General features: G+C 38.2%; 1 protein-coding gene across 9 annotated transcripts in view; it reads left to right on the forward strand.

Moving 5' to 3' along the window:
* Window positions 1-12472, forward strand: part of RUNX1T1 (RUNX1 translocation partner 1) — a 114616-nt gene that overhangs the window by 73759 nt on the left and 28385 nt on the right. For all 9 annotated transcript variants that reach the window (XM_017730405.1, XM_017730410.1, XM_017730406.1 and 6 more), the window contains 2 exons: window positions 3199-3380; window positions 11118-11368. In XM_017730405.1, coding sequence (XP_017585894.1) covers window positions 3199-3380; window positions 11118-11368 — 433 coding nt within the window. The remainder of the gene's footprint in view (window positions 1-3198; window positions 3381-11117; window positions 11369-12472) is intronic.

Genomic DNA, 12472 nt, shown 5'->3' on the forward strand with positions numbered 1-12472 from the left:
TTCTGGTTCAGAGGAAGATAAGATCATTCAACTGCAGAAACCTTCACTGGCCTTTTTGTGCATATTTTCTATATTAATATCAAGCAGCATTTAATCTATTAAATTTAAGTGGTACATGGTGTACATGTTCAGTACTGCCAACACTGTTTTTCAATAGATGTGCTGTGCATATTTGTTTTAAGCATCAGTATAAATATTTTGAGTTACTCAGGCTCTCTGAACAAATTTGTCTTAATTTATATCTTTATTTTTTCATACATCTGTAATAATTTATTTAAACTTGGAATGATAAAAACATCAAAGCCTAATGTATTACTATGTTCCAATGAAGCTTTTTCAATTTAAATTATAATACTGGAATATTTATGTTGCTGATGGAGGAGGTGAAGATACTGTCTAAATCTTGAAGGATATAATGCCCAGTCAAAACAAGAGTGGAGCATGTTTCAGACACTGAAGTGCAACAATTTAGGGTAGTGTAAGCCAGTAATGTCATGTTTGTTTGCAGTCAGTGTTTTTCTGGTTGAGAACTGGCTTGTATCTCTCATGTGCAGAGGTACAGAAGTCTCTCTATAGGCATCAGTAGCAATGTGCTGCTGCAGGTGTAGAGAACTCCCTTTGCTGTCAGAGCAGAATCTCTGCACAACCCTCTGTGTTCAAGGCCATGTTGGTTTCAGTCTCTATGAGTACGCTTGAGTTGCCTTGGGAGTCTCATCTCTCCCTGCTCACAGTAGGGAGAATGTTGATGTTCCATTCTGCATTCAAAATTAGTTCTTGTCATCTTCCCAAAAACTAGTTCTTGTGTATCAGGGCCATGGTGACCAGAAGCAGTCTGCACACTTGACCTACCTAGAGAGAGGTCCTGATTAATTTTCTCCCAACAAACTAATTGTTTATTAATATATGGTTTAATAAAGATTGTTTAGAATAATGTTTTGAGCAGATTGAAAATACTTGAGCTGAACTATAAATTTTTAAATACAGCTTTTCTTGACTTCGAGTTAAGTGTTTGTCCAAATATTACTTTATGCTATTACAAACCCAAATTATAAGTTTTCTATAATCACAGTTTTCAATCATACTTTTCTATATTAACTTCTAAAAAATTAAGCAACTGAGTATATCCATGTTTAATAAACTTATTAAAAGCTGTACATGCTTGTTCTGTGCAAACAAAATCTGTTCAATCTATTTAGATAAGTTTATCTGCAAATGTTCACGCTTATGGTTAAAGAGCAAGAATGAACATTTCTTTAGGAGAAGCAAAACAAGTAAATCACAGTTTTTGCTGAACAGTTCAAAATTTGGTTGTCTCTAGGAATATCTATATATTAAAAAGGTGCTTTTTTGTTTGTGATAGTGGATAGGGAACACAAATGTGTTGTTTCTTCCTTCATTACTCACCTCCTAAGTAGGGCCTTCACATTTCTACCTCACAGGCCTGCTGAGATGTGATGATACATCTTTTAAGTATGCACCACTATTCAAATAGTAAATCTGATTCTTTTATTTCTTCCTGATATTTATTTGTAAATATGTGTGAACTTCTCCAACCATTTTCTGCCATGCAAGGCAGTTCAGGTAGTTGGGTGTCTTGACTTGGATTCTGTGTCAGCTTTTTAAAGAAACAGTGGAATTAAAACAAGTGAAAAACCCTGTTCATGACACAGTCTCTCTCTCTCTGATAACCAAAACAAAATAGATATTTGATTCTTTCACAAAATATTTCTGTTCTAGGTAGGTCTGAAAAAATTTCCATATTCCACAACCATCTTTCCATCCTGAGATGAATAACTGATAGCAATTTCTAGTTTTTTCTCCACTGTTATAAGTTTCATATGTACTGACTCTCTTCTGGCATTTTTTGTGATGCAGTGGTTCTGCTCTTATGGTACAGCAACAGGTGTTGGAGCATTTACCATTGTTATAATGCTAATAAAGTAATTTACCAAGATCCTGGGCTCAAAACTTCTCAGAACATCTGCTTTTTGTTTGGTTCCATGCACATTACTTTCAGAAATTTTTGACTTCAAAAGTATTTTCCTGTTTAAAAAAATAAGGGATTTTTGGTTTTGTTTGTTTTAGGATTTTTTAAGTGGGAGGTATTTCAAAAGCGAAGGAAGCTACTGAAGTTCTTTGTCTTATATACAGTTCCTAGTGGTTATGAGATTTAATCCAATACTTGAAAATTCTGAGGTGAAAAATTAATTGTGCAGTAGTCATGGAACAAGAGAGGTCAAGGCACATCACTTGGTGGTACAAAAAATAATTAGGTAAAAAATGAGTGGCCTTTCTTAGGATCGATGTTGGCATGTGCTGCAAAGAAAGGAAGATGTTTCCCAAGATGTGTAACTATCTCTGCAGAGGGAAAGGACATATAGTTCCACCTGTTCTGGCAAAAAGTATGACTAAGTCTGACCCCAGTAGATGGGCAAAATGTGCTGCCCAGGGATCAATGAGCATTTTCTCAGTTCTCTTTGTCTGAGTCCTGGTAATCTCCAGGCCACGACCCAAGTCCCAGTGGGGCCATGAAAGAACAGTTAGAAATCCTTCAAGCTACATCTGGCTAGGAGGAAGATTGTAGCCCTCCAGCTGATTAACCGAAGCTCTGGAACGCGAGATTTTGTTGTAATCTCTATCTTAATGTGTAACTGCAAGTGTAATGGGAAAGCTGAGGGCAATCCTATTCTCAATCCTGTTCTCCCCAAGGCCCTCAAAGAATGGTGACTGAGGCAGCTTATAGAGTTGCAGATCCCCTGGTTTCAGACAATTTCTGAGTACTAACTGCATTCTGAATGGGAAACAAATATTGAAGAAGGATTGTCACTTGTTGAAAACAGCTGCTCCATAGGAAATCAGGTTTTATATAGTAAGAAAGCAGAAAAAATCAGCCAAGACAGTGTTTTTTCCCTCTTTAAAAGGGTGGCACTCAGACCTGGTTTTCTCACAGCATTTACAATTTTCTTTTACATTTTCAGTAACGTCCCATCCTCCCATGCATGTTTAGTACAGCTATAGCCACTTTTGGAGGCTGCCTGCTTTCCGGCAGCTAACCTCAACAAATCTAGCTGGGAATGATGGCAACAGTTTCAACTTAGAGCAGGCTTCCTCTGATTTTTCTTCTTCATCTCTTTTGAAACTGTTTGCAAGCTGCCCTCGTAGCAAGCTGCCCTCTTAACATGTGCTACACTCTTGCAGGCCAATCTGCCCCTGCTGCAGCGGGAGCTGCTGCACTGTGCAAGGCTAGCCAAGCAGAACCCAGCCCAGTACCTCGCCCAGCACGAACAGCTGCTTCTGGATGCCAGCACCACCTCACCTGTTGACTCCTCAGAGCTGCTTCTCGATGTGAACGAAAACGGGAAGAGGCGAACTCCAGACAGGTGAGCACCACCCCTCCTTTCATACCCTGCCCAGAGTGTCTGTGGGTCCAAGATGCTGAGCTCCACCACCACAGGGGGGAGCGTGCAGGTGGGTGTTGGGGGGATACTTGGATAGTGTTCCCTGGGTGCGGGTCCTGTCCTGCTTTCAGATCCAACCTGACCATGAATGTTTTCAGAGATGGGGCATCTATCACCTCTCTGGGCAACCTGTGCCAGTGTTTCACCACCTTCCTTATTAAAAATTTCTTCCCTTATACCTAGTCTGAATCTACTCTCTTATTAGCTTAAAATCATTATCCCATGCCCTTTTCATAACAGGCCCTGCTTATGCATGTCTATGTATACATACTTACACATATATATAGAGAGAGAACTACATACTCATATGTATTCCTGTGTATATAATGTAATACATGCACACACTGATTCAGTCACCTGAGGACACACTGTGGTCATATCCACACAGAAGTAATGGTCAGCCAGTCCTGCAGTGTTTTGTGCACAGTATTGTCATGAAGTGACAAGCAGCAGATCATGCCAGCTCCATATGTGAGTCCTTTGCATTTGACGTTTTGTTGAACTCAGCATTAAATGTGAGGAGAGTCGCTAGGCATTTATATTGGGAAGTATAAGGCAAACCCCAGAGCACAGTCACGGCTTTGATTCCTTCTGCTATGCCATATTTCCAAAACCATACATGGAATATGCATAAGGATAGTTCTTTCAAAGAGGAGAAATGTTCACTGAAACCTGTTTTGTTGTTGAGCTGAGAAGAGTCCATGCAGAAAAGGGGCAAGCAAATGCATGTGTGTGAAGTACAGTAGCTTTAGGGGTATGGAACAGTTTTTAATTTTTGGAATAAAGTTCTTTGTTTAGTGTTACAAGGAAATGGCTCTTGTGGTTATTTACTTTTAACTGTCTTCCTATGCTAATGTTAGAAATTCAACTGGCATTTACATTTTACCTTTGGGAGATTCAAGTATTGTATTTTTCAGTGATTTGTTTGCCATGGGTTTTATAGTGTGGAAAACTTCTATTATGCTGTTCTGCCAAATACTGCTACCTGTATGCCTGAGGTATGCAAGTGTCCTAGTTATCCTTTAAATGAAAAAGATGAAGATTTGTGAAGTCAAGAAGCCTCGTAACTTTGTACAGGTGACATTTTTGTGTTGGAACAGGCTTGAGTGGGACAGAAATAAAGAGAAAACAAAGTCTGAAAGCTCACGGTAAAACTTTAGGTCTTCTCATAGCCAGAAGTGAACAGTAAAATTTAAAGTTACATAGCCATTAGATAGAAAAAGATGTGAAAGTATTTGAAATTAGTTTGCCTGAGATTGTGTTTCAGAAAAATCACTATGGATAGACAAGAAAATTAAGGTACAAGCAGAAAAGCTCATTTTATGTGTAGCTACCCTCTTTTCACCAGTTTTTCCGGACAAGTAGACCAAACTGAAGCAGCTGCTGGGGTTAACACAAGCATATTTCTACACCCCAGAAAGATGATTAATTTTTGGACATTTTATGTGTATTCTCTTACTATGTGCAATGAAATAACTTTTCCAAAGCTGGAATTTAGCACCTCGGGGCAGTTCTGTATATCCTCAGTCTTTGCAGAGTAGTGTACCAAAACATCTGTTAAAAAGGCCTCTTAATATCTTGTGAATAACTTAAATGTCAGCATGCTGTACTCCAGTGTCAGTAGCAGACACAACATTTTTCCTACAAGGAGATAGGCACATGAAATTATCTCATAAGCCAGTGAGGTATTGCTTGACAGAATACAGCGGAGAAGAGAGATGTGCCTTCCTGACAGCCCTAACTCACTTTTTTTTTCCTGTTAGTAGAGAGCAGTATTACTCACATCTCCCACAAGGCTACAAAGGAAAAATGCAAAATAAAGTATTTCCTTTGCTTTTCATCCTTAGCATTTGGAATAATGCTCCCTCTATTTGAGATCCTGTTTGACAGTGTTGAATTTTGGTTATTTTGTAGTAAGTACAATCTCACCTGTGTTATCTTCAGTCCTGCTTGTGAGGGAGAAAATGGATGATGCAGGTAGAGACCAGAACAAGAACTTTGTAATGGAAAGACCCTGTATTGGTTTTATAACAAAAAGGACATAAGATTAGCCCATAAAGGGACCAGCAGGTCAGAAGAATATTGGATTTTAAAGTCAGCCTTCATCTTTTAATTAAAACTGAGGCCCAGACCTAGAAAGATTTGGGTCTCGTTTACGAATTTTGTTCTCAGCATTTCCTTTTAGTTAAAATAGGTAGGTGGTCTTGAAATTCCTAAGTCTGTGCTTGTGAAATCAAGTGCCTTTGGTTTCACAACTGACATCTGCCTCTCTTAGGCTGTGAACAACTTGGGGAGCCTTCAGTTCCTCCACAGGTAGTAATGCAGCTTTTGGGGTGAGGGGTAGACAGTTTAACTTCCAGTGTTGTGGGTAAGAGCCTGTGTTTGAATTCCCAGGGTCCAGGGAGGATGTAGTGTGGGGTGTCCCACTGGCCTGCAAACTCCAAGGTGCGGCAATTTCTGTCAACTGCAGCCTGAAATTCAGCTCCTTAGTTCTGGGGAAGTGGTGTATCAGAAAAACCCATCCTTTCTTTTTGACTCTCCAAGTATTTGCTGTAATGCAAAATGCTCACGTGAAAAGAGACCACCCAGTGCACCCATTGGAATGGTACCTCGAGCTTAAAAAATAAGTTGGTTTTGTTCAGTGTCAAGCAACCCTGTCACTGGTTAGTCACATCTACTTCTCCATTGCCTATGACTATAATAAAAGCTATACAGAAAAAATACGTGGCAGTGTTTGCTGAGCCAAGTTCAGTGGAGTTGTCTTGTGCACTCAAGAACATTTGTACAACAGATTTAGTAAAAAGAACAAGATGCTTTTGGAAAGATTCTTAAATTTACTGAATTGGAGTCTGCATACCTTTTAATTATGATTAAGTAAGTCAACCACAAAAAACTGTCCTCAGAGGCAGAACATGCCTACACTGAGTGAGTATTGAAACCAAATACTTGTCTGGCTTTATACTCATTGCACTATTAATTATTTTAATTGTTTACAGAGGAGCATAAGGAAACATCGGAAATATATATACCTTTTGTGTAGATATATAAGTAATTTTCAAATATGCTACTAAAAATAAAGCAGAAGATATCAGACATACTTTAAGAAAAGGTTTACTCCATGGCTCGTAAATGAAAAAAAATTGCTCAAAGGCCACATCTTTCCAGGAGAACTAAATGCAGTTGGAGTAATTTTGATTGAAGAGGTGTGTAAATATATATATATATATATACATGCATGCATTGTATATAATGTGTATGTTATATATATACTTACACATTTATATTTTTCATTTGGGCATGGGTAACTGCATACCATTGATTCCAGTAGGGGCAGAGTACAGTAGAGGATTAGGCAAAGAAAGTGGAACATGTGTTACATGTAACCACAGCTGCCTCATGATTTTTTGTTAAAGAAAATCCACATACAGTAATTTTTTCTGCTTATAATTTCAGAACCTTTTTTGCATATCCATTTTCCAGTTCTGTTTATTTATCTGCATATCTAAGTCTACTATATGTGAGGTTTTATAGAGCAATCTGACAGCCGAGCTTCGTGTGTTACTGAATGTTTTCTTGGTGCATATGGTCTGACACGGATGAGCAGCCACGGTGAGATTTTGGAGTCTATTAAACTAGCTCATTAAAAAGATCAATCTGTTTCTGTAATAACACTGGGAACCATCAGTCACTGCAAGAGAGGAAAGCTGACACCTGAGGAGACAACACATTTTGGTAATTTGTTCATGACATGTCATGAACAAAGTGTTCACTGTATTTTGTTTACAAGTTTTGGAGTTTACGTTCTGCTGTAGTAAAGCAAAGCAACTTGGACCACAGTGAGTTTTTATTTTGGTGAATGAATGCTTAATTATAAATTACATGATTTTAAATATATTAACCACACAAAACTTTGTTCTAATTACACAAATCCTGTGAGCTTGCTGGAAATGGCTGATGGCATGTGAGCATGTCATATAGTGACTCTACATTTATGACAGCTGCCTACAAAGTGGATATAGGATAGCAAAAACTTCTGTTAGAATAGCATTCTTTTGAGTGAAAAGAAAACAAAAGTGGCCATGATTGTATTGTGACTTTAGAAAGTGGTGCTGTGGTTGCAGTACACTTGGAACCTATGACAAGAAATACATGTTGAAGGTACCTGGGCACAGAGCCCAACTTTGATAATACTGTTAGGTAAATCTTATTTGAAGAGGCTCCTCAGTATCTCAGTAAGGTGAAGGATGCTCACAGCTCTTACAGCTGTGCTCCTTGTATGCCATGTCTAAATATGAGGAATTTTAAAAGAATTTTCATAATATGAACTGCTAACAAGGCAGTATTAATCTTTTCCATAGCACAGTATTATAAACAGCTACTTTATTCCAGCAAAGCATTATCATTTGTTTGGTTCATCAAACCTTTATTGGTGGAAATCAGTTTAAGTCAAAGCATCTTGCACAAATAGTAGATAAACAGCTTTGTCTCAGTCTTGAAGCTGACTGTAGTGTTCTTTGAAATTGGTGTAATACTCTCGATCAGGTGAAACCTAATTTTCTAGCCAAGGCAGTTTTGCATGGTCAGATTTTCTACACAGGAAATTATCCATAAATTGCAATCATTTAAAACTGAAATTACAACCTCCAAACAACATAAATTCTATTAAATGGGTACAGGCTAAAAAGTAGTGTCTATTCTGCTGTCTTTAATCTGAGTAAATCATGGCTTCAAGTAAAATGACCCCTGTTTGTTTATAGCTGAAGGACTCTATCATATTGCCAGTTTTCCAAACAAATGTGTTGATTTATAGGCACATCAAGGAAAATGTAAGTGTCAGTTATGTTTCCTACATGTTCACTGTACAGCTTGTGGTTACTTTGCAAAATCAGATGAAAACAGATTAAAATTGTGACGGTGTTATATTTGGAACTACTATTCACATGGGCCTGCCAGTTACTGGGAAACAGGAATGCTTCCTCAGGCACCTGGGGAAATGCTGTTGCCCCGAGGGGGTGAGACCTAAAAGAATGAGTAGGACTGTGCTGAGAAGCAGACTAGTAGGTTGAATTCAGAGCATCTGAATTAAGGCACTCTTCAGTACCTTGTCTTTTATCACTATAGTCAATATATTCAGATATAGTAAATATGGCAGTGATTTCTGTTCTGATGAGGTTTTCTAAGTTGTTACCTTTTTTCTATATATTTTATATGGTCAGAAACATAAAATGAGTTTATGTACAGTCTCGTTCTGGTATTCTGCTAAGCTGTTTTATTTGGTCAGTGCAGAAAATATAACAACAAATTTTAGAATTAAATTTTAACACCCAGAAAAGACACGGCAGCTGTTGCCCAGCATAACAGCAAAAACATTATTTTAATTTCGGTAAATGTGTTTTCAGCAGTCATGTTAGTTTCTGTGTTAGTCAAAGTTCAGTGGATATGCCTGGTGTGTTTTCCAAGCTAAAGCAGCACATTGCAGTTAAGGTAATGAAGTACAAAGCATTCTTAAAAAACACAGAAATACCTGTACATTAAGGTGCAAATATATACTTACGTATGAAAATATATGATTTTAACATCAAGCTGTGGTGCAGAAAAGGAGAACTGGATTCCCACTTGTCCCAGTTTTCTGCCTTTACTTTTCCTGCACTGAGTGATCAAAAGTCAATGAGTTATTTAATCGTTTGCTGTTTCTGACTTTTACTCATCTAAGTTAAAGAACATTCTAACTGTAGCACTAAAGGACTTAGGCGAATTAATAGCTTGTCTTGTACAGACAGGAAAGTCCATTTCTTTTGATTGCATAGTATTTTGACAACTGGAAGATTGGCATACTGAGTTTGAGTACATATGTGCAAAGAAAACACACACCAGCAACCAAATACAAAACTTGTCTTGAAGAGCTGTCAGAAACATCACCACCTATTGAGAGTTATTGCAAGCAGTTACATCATGCCAAAAGTAATAAAAAATATGTGATGGACCTCAGGTTTTCTTGGTTAGGAGTTTTCACAGCCATGCTGTATTTCTTTTGGAACAAAGTACACGCTCCACTTTAGCAAAGTATGTCTTTTATATCCGCCCAAAATTAGAATAGATGTCCTGCTGTGTTGGTGAAAGATTCTCCCCTTTTTGCCAAGTTACAGTTTAATAAAATACATATACCTGCAGCTTCTCTGGCATTAGTAATTTTGGTGAGGTCTCTGAGAAATTGCTTCACTCCTGAAAACAGTGAAGCCCATCTTTTAATTTCCTGCTGCTAGTTACAAGATCTTAGTTTGATCTTCTCTCTCAGAGGATATTGACAATGATTTGGTTTCATCCTTCCTCTCAATGGCAGTAAATGTGAACCTGCCATTTACAAGGGGCGACATTTAATACACTGACTGTTTCCCCAGAAAGTCCCTCAAGGGTGGTTGTTTCCTGGTGGAAGGTTTGTTGTAGAGCAGTTGGTTTTAACAAGAGGCAAACAAGAAAATTAGCTCAAATTTACCTTTCTCTCAAAGTGCCAAAAAATCGTATTATTACTAGGAATGATACATTATGCCATCCATTTCTTCCAGTTCTTTTTTAAAAAAGCTGGAGTATTATCAGCAGTTTAATAAAGGTTTTTGGAGGGAGGACTGAAACTTCAATGCAATATTTATACGTAATAAACTTTCTTATCAAGGCTAATATTTTGTAGGTTTTCTTTATTCACATGGTAAAAAAACCCCATATTTCAGTGAAATGAAACTTCCACAAAACAGTTGTGAACCCATTGAAGTTTCTCTAGTCTTTTTTTTTTTTTTTTTTTTTTTTTTAATTTTAATGGATAATTAGTTCAGTATGAGTTCGAGGTTCTCAAGCAGAGGTGTCCAGTAGAGACTGCTTTGGAAATAGCTGATTTTGAATTGAATTAAAGTGTAGCTAGAACATAAGAAACCCTCAGTAGCTCTTCCAAGTTGCCTGAGCATAAAACCCCTGTCTAAGAGTAATGGAGTGGGAAATTCTGAACGTTACTGAGGACTTGAGTCTAATCTCATCTTCCTGCAAAATTAATGATAGTCATAGCACCTTTGACCGGAATAGCCCAGGTGGTGCAAAACTGTCTGAAGGATGCATTTCTCATCATCTAAAGTCAATTCTACCCCAAAGTCTCAGTGTCACACCTATCTTGATGGGAGTTCATGGCATGCTGAGCTTTAGCACACTGACATGCACTGCTAGACTGTCTGGTATCCTCTTGGGAAAAAAACATTTCTTGAACTGCAGATTTCTCCTAATCACTGTAAGCTATAGCACTACAGAAAATAGGAATTTCTTGGTCTCTAGCTTCATGTATCAGTTGATTGTTTCACCTGTGCAATTGCATATGTATCCACCCCATCAGCCAATGATCTCAGCAAAGGCTGTTTGCTCTCCAGGCCCTCGTTAAGTGGCTCCATCAGAAGGCTCACCCCTCTAGTATTTCTCAAGTTACAGGGATGGTTAGACAAGGTGAATGAATTCTTTGTATGTTTCAAATCAGCAGTGTTATGAAATGTTCTGCAACACCACACACTTGGAGCAAAGTGAAAGAACAAACTTTAGTTCCTCAAGCTGCATGTGTAGGTGGGGGTGCATGTTCCCAAGTTCTGTTCACTAAGTGAATTAAAGTTCCTTTGCTTTGTTTTTCAGAACCAAAGAAAATGGCTTTGACAGAGAGCCTTTGCACTCAGAGCATCCAAGCAAGCGGCCCTGCACTATTAGCCCAGGCCAGCGGTACAGTCCAAATAATGGCTTATCTTATCAGCCCAATGGTCTGCCTCATCCCACCCCACCTCCACCTCAGCATTATCGTTTGGATGATATGGCCATTGCCCACCACTACAGGGACTCATACAGACACCCCAATCACAGGGACCTCAGGGACAGAAACAGACCTATGGGTAAGGCACGTTGATTTTCTGCATTGCTTTTTTAGGTTTCTGTTCCCCTTGTAACTCTATTTTGTGAACAGGACCTTTTTACCTGCTGTTCAGATATAGCCTTCATGGCTGTTTGTCCATCCATCTGCTTCTAATGGCTTATTTCAGATCTGTATTTGTAAAAGTGGATTGAATTGTGTCTCTTAAGTAAGAGGGCCAGAAGGGGGAGGAACCTGTGTTTTCAAAGCTGCATAAGTGAAGTGGACACTCAGATGTATGGCAGGCAAGGATAGGTAAAGCCTTTTATTTTTCTTCTAGTGCCAGATTTGTGATGATAGCAACATCAATATATCATGATTGCAGCTTAGAGCAGAAGAAAGTTGTTATCTTTCAGAGAAGTGTTTTGTGTGTGACATCTCCAGAGCGTGGGGATGCCTGCAGAGGACGTGAACAGCAGAAGCACCAGCCACTCCCCGTGCAGCACTGTTTGGTTTAATGGGATGTCTGATGCTCTTGGATTTTACTTCACATCTGCACTTAGTGTTCTTCCTTGTTTTAAACACATCTTCAGTAAGAGAGGAACACTTACAAATATTCAGCATCTGTATAGAGGAGGCTAAACAAAGAACAAGTGTTGGTTCCCCTTGAGTGTTGATAATAAATACTGGCTTGGTTGTATCATGTTGTCAGCTGCTCTGATATATGTGCTACATTTTAACCACATGTTGTTTGAACATCTGTGAAGGGATGAACCCTTAATGATGCTCTGTTGACATGGTAGTAATTACTGTATTTAGGGAAATAACACTGAGTTTATACTAATATTTTTTCAACTCTCTGAAGTACAGCTAGTATTTGATGCACTGAGTTACCAAATAATTTCCTTGCTGACTTCAAGTAGTGCAAATGAAAAATTATATATTGTATTATGTTATATTTATGTCTTTAATAATTGTATGTAGTCAGAAAGAGTTATGTCCATTTTTGAAACGTCATCTTGTAACCTATAGAACTTACAGAATTGAAGACATTAAATGAACAAAACAGTAGCATCTTGTGTGGGGAAAAGTACTAAAAATAACTTAGAGCAAAGTTTTTAAGAAGCCTATTTTTTGTGGTGGCATT

This window comes from Corvus brachyrhynchos, unplaced genomic scaffold (genome assembly GCF_000691975.1).
Source record: "Corvus brachyrhynchos isolate BGI_N302 unplaced genomic scaffold, ASM69197v1 scaffold302, whole genome shotgun sequence".
Taxonomy (NCBI): Eukaryota; Metazoa; Chordata; class Aves; order Passeriformes; family Corvidae; genus Corvus; species Corvus brachyrhynchos.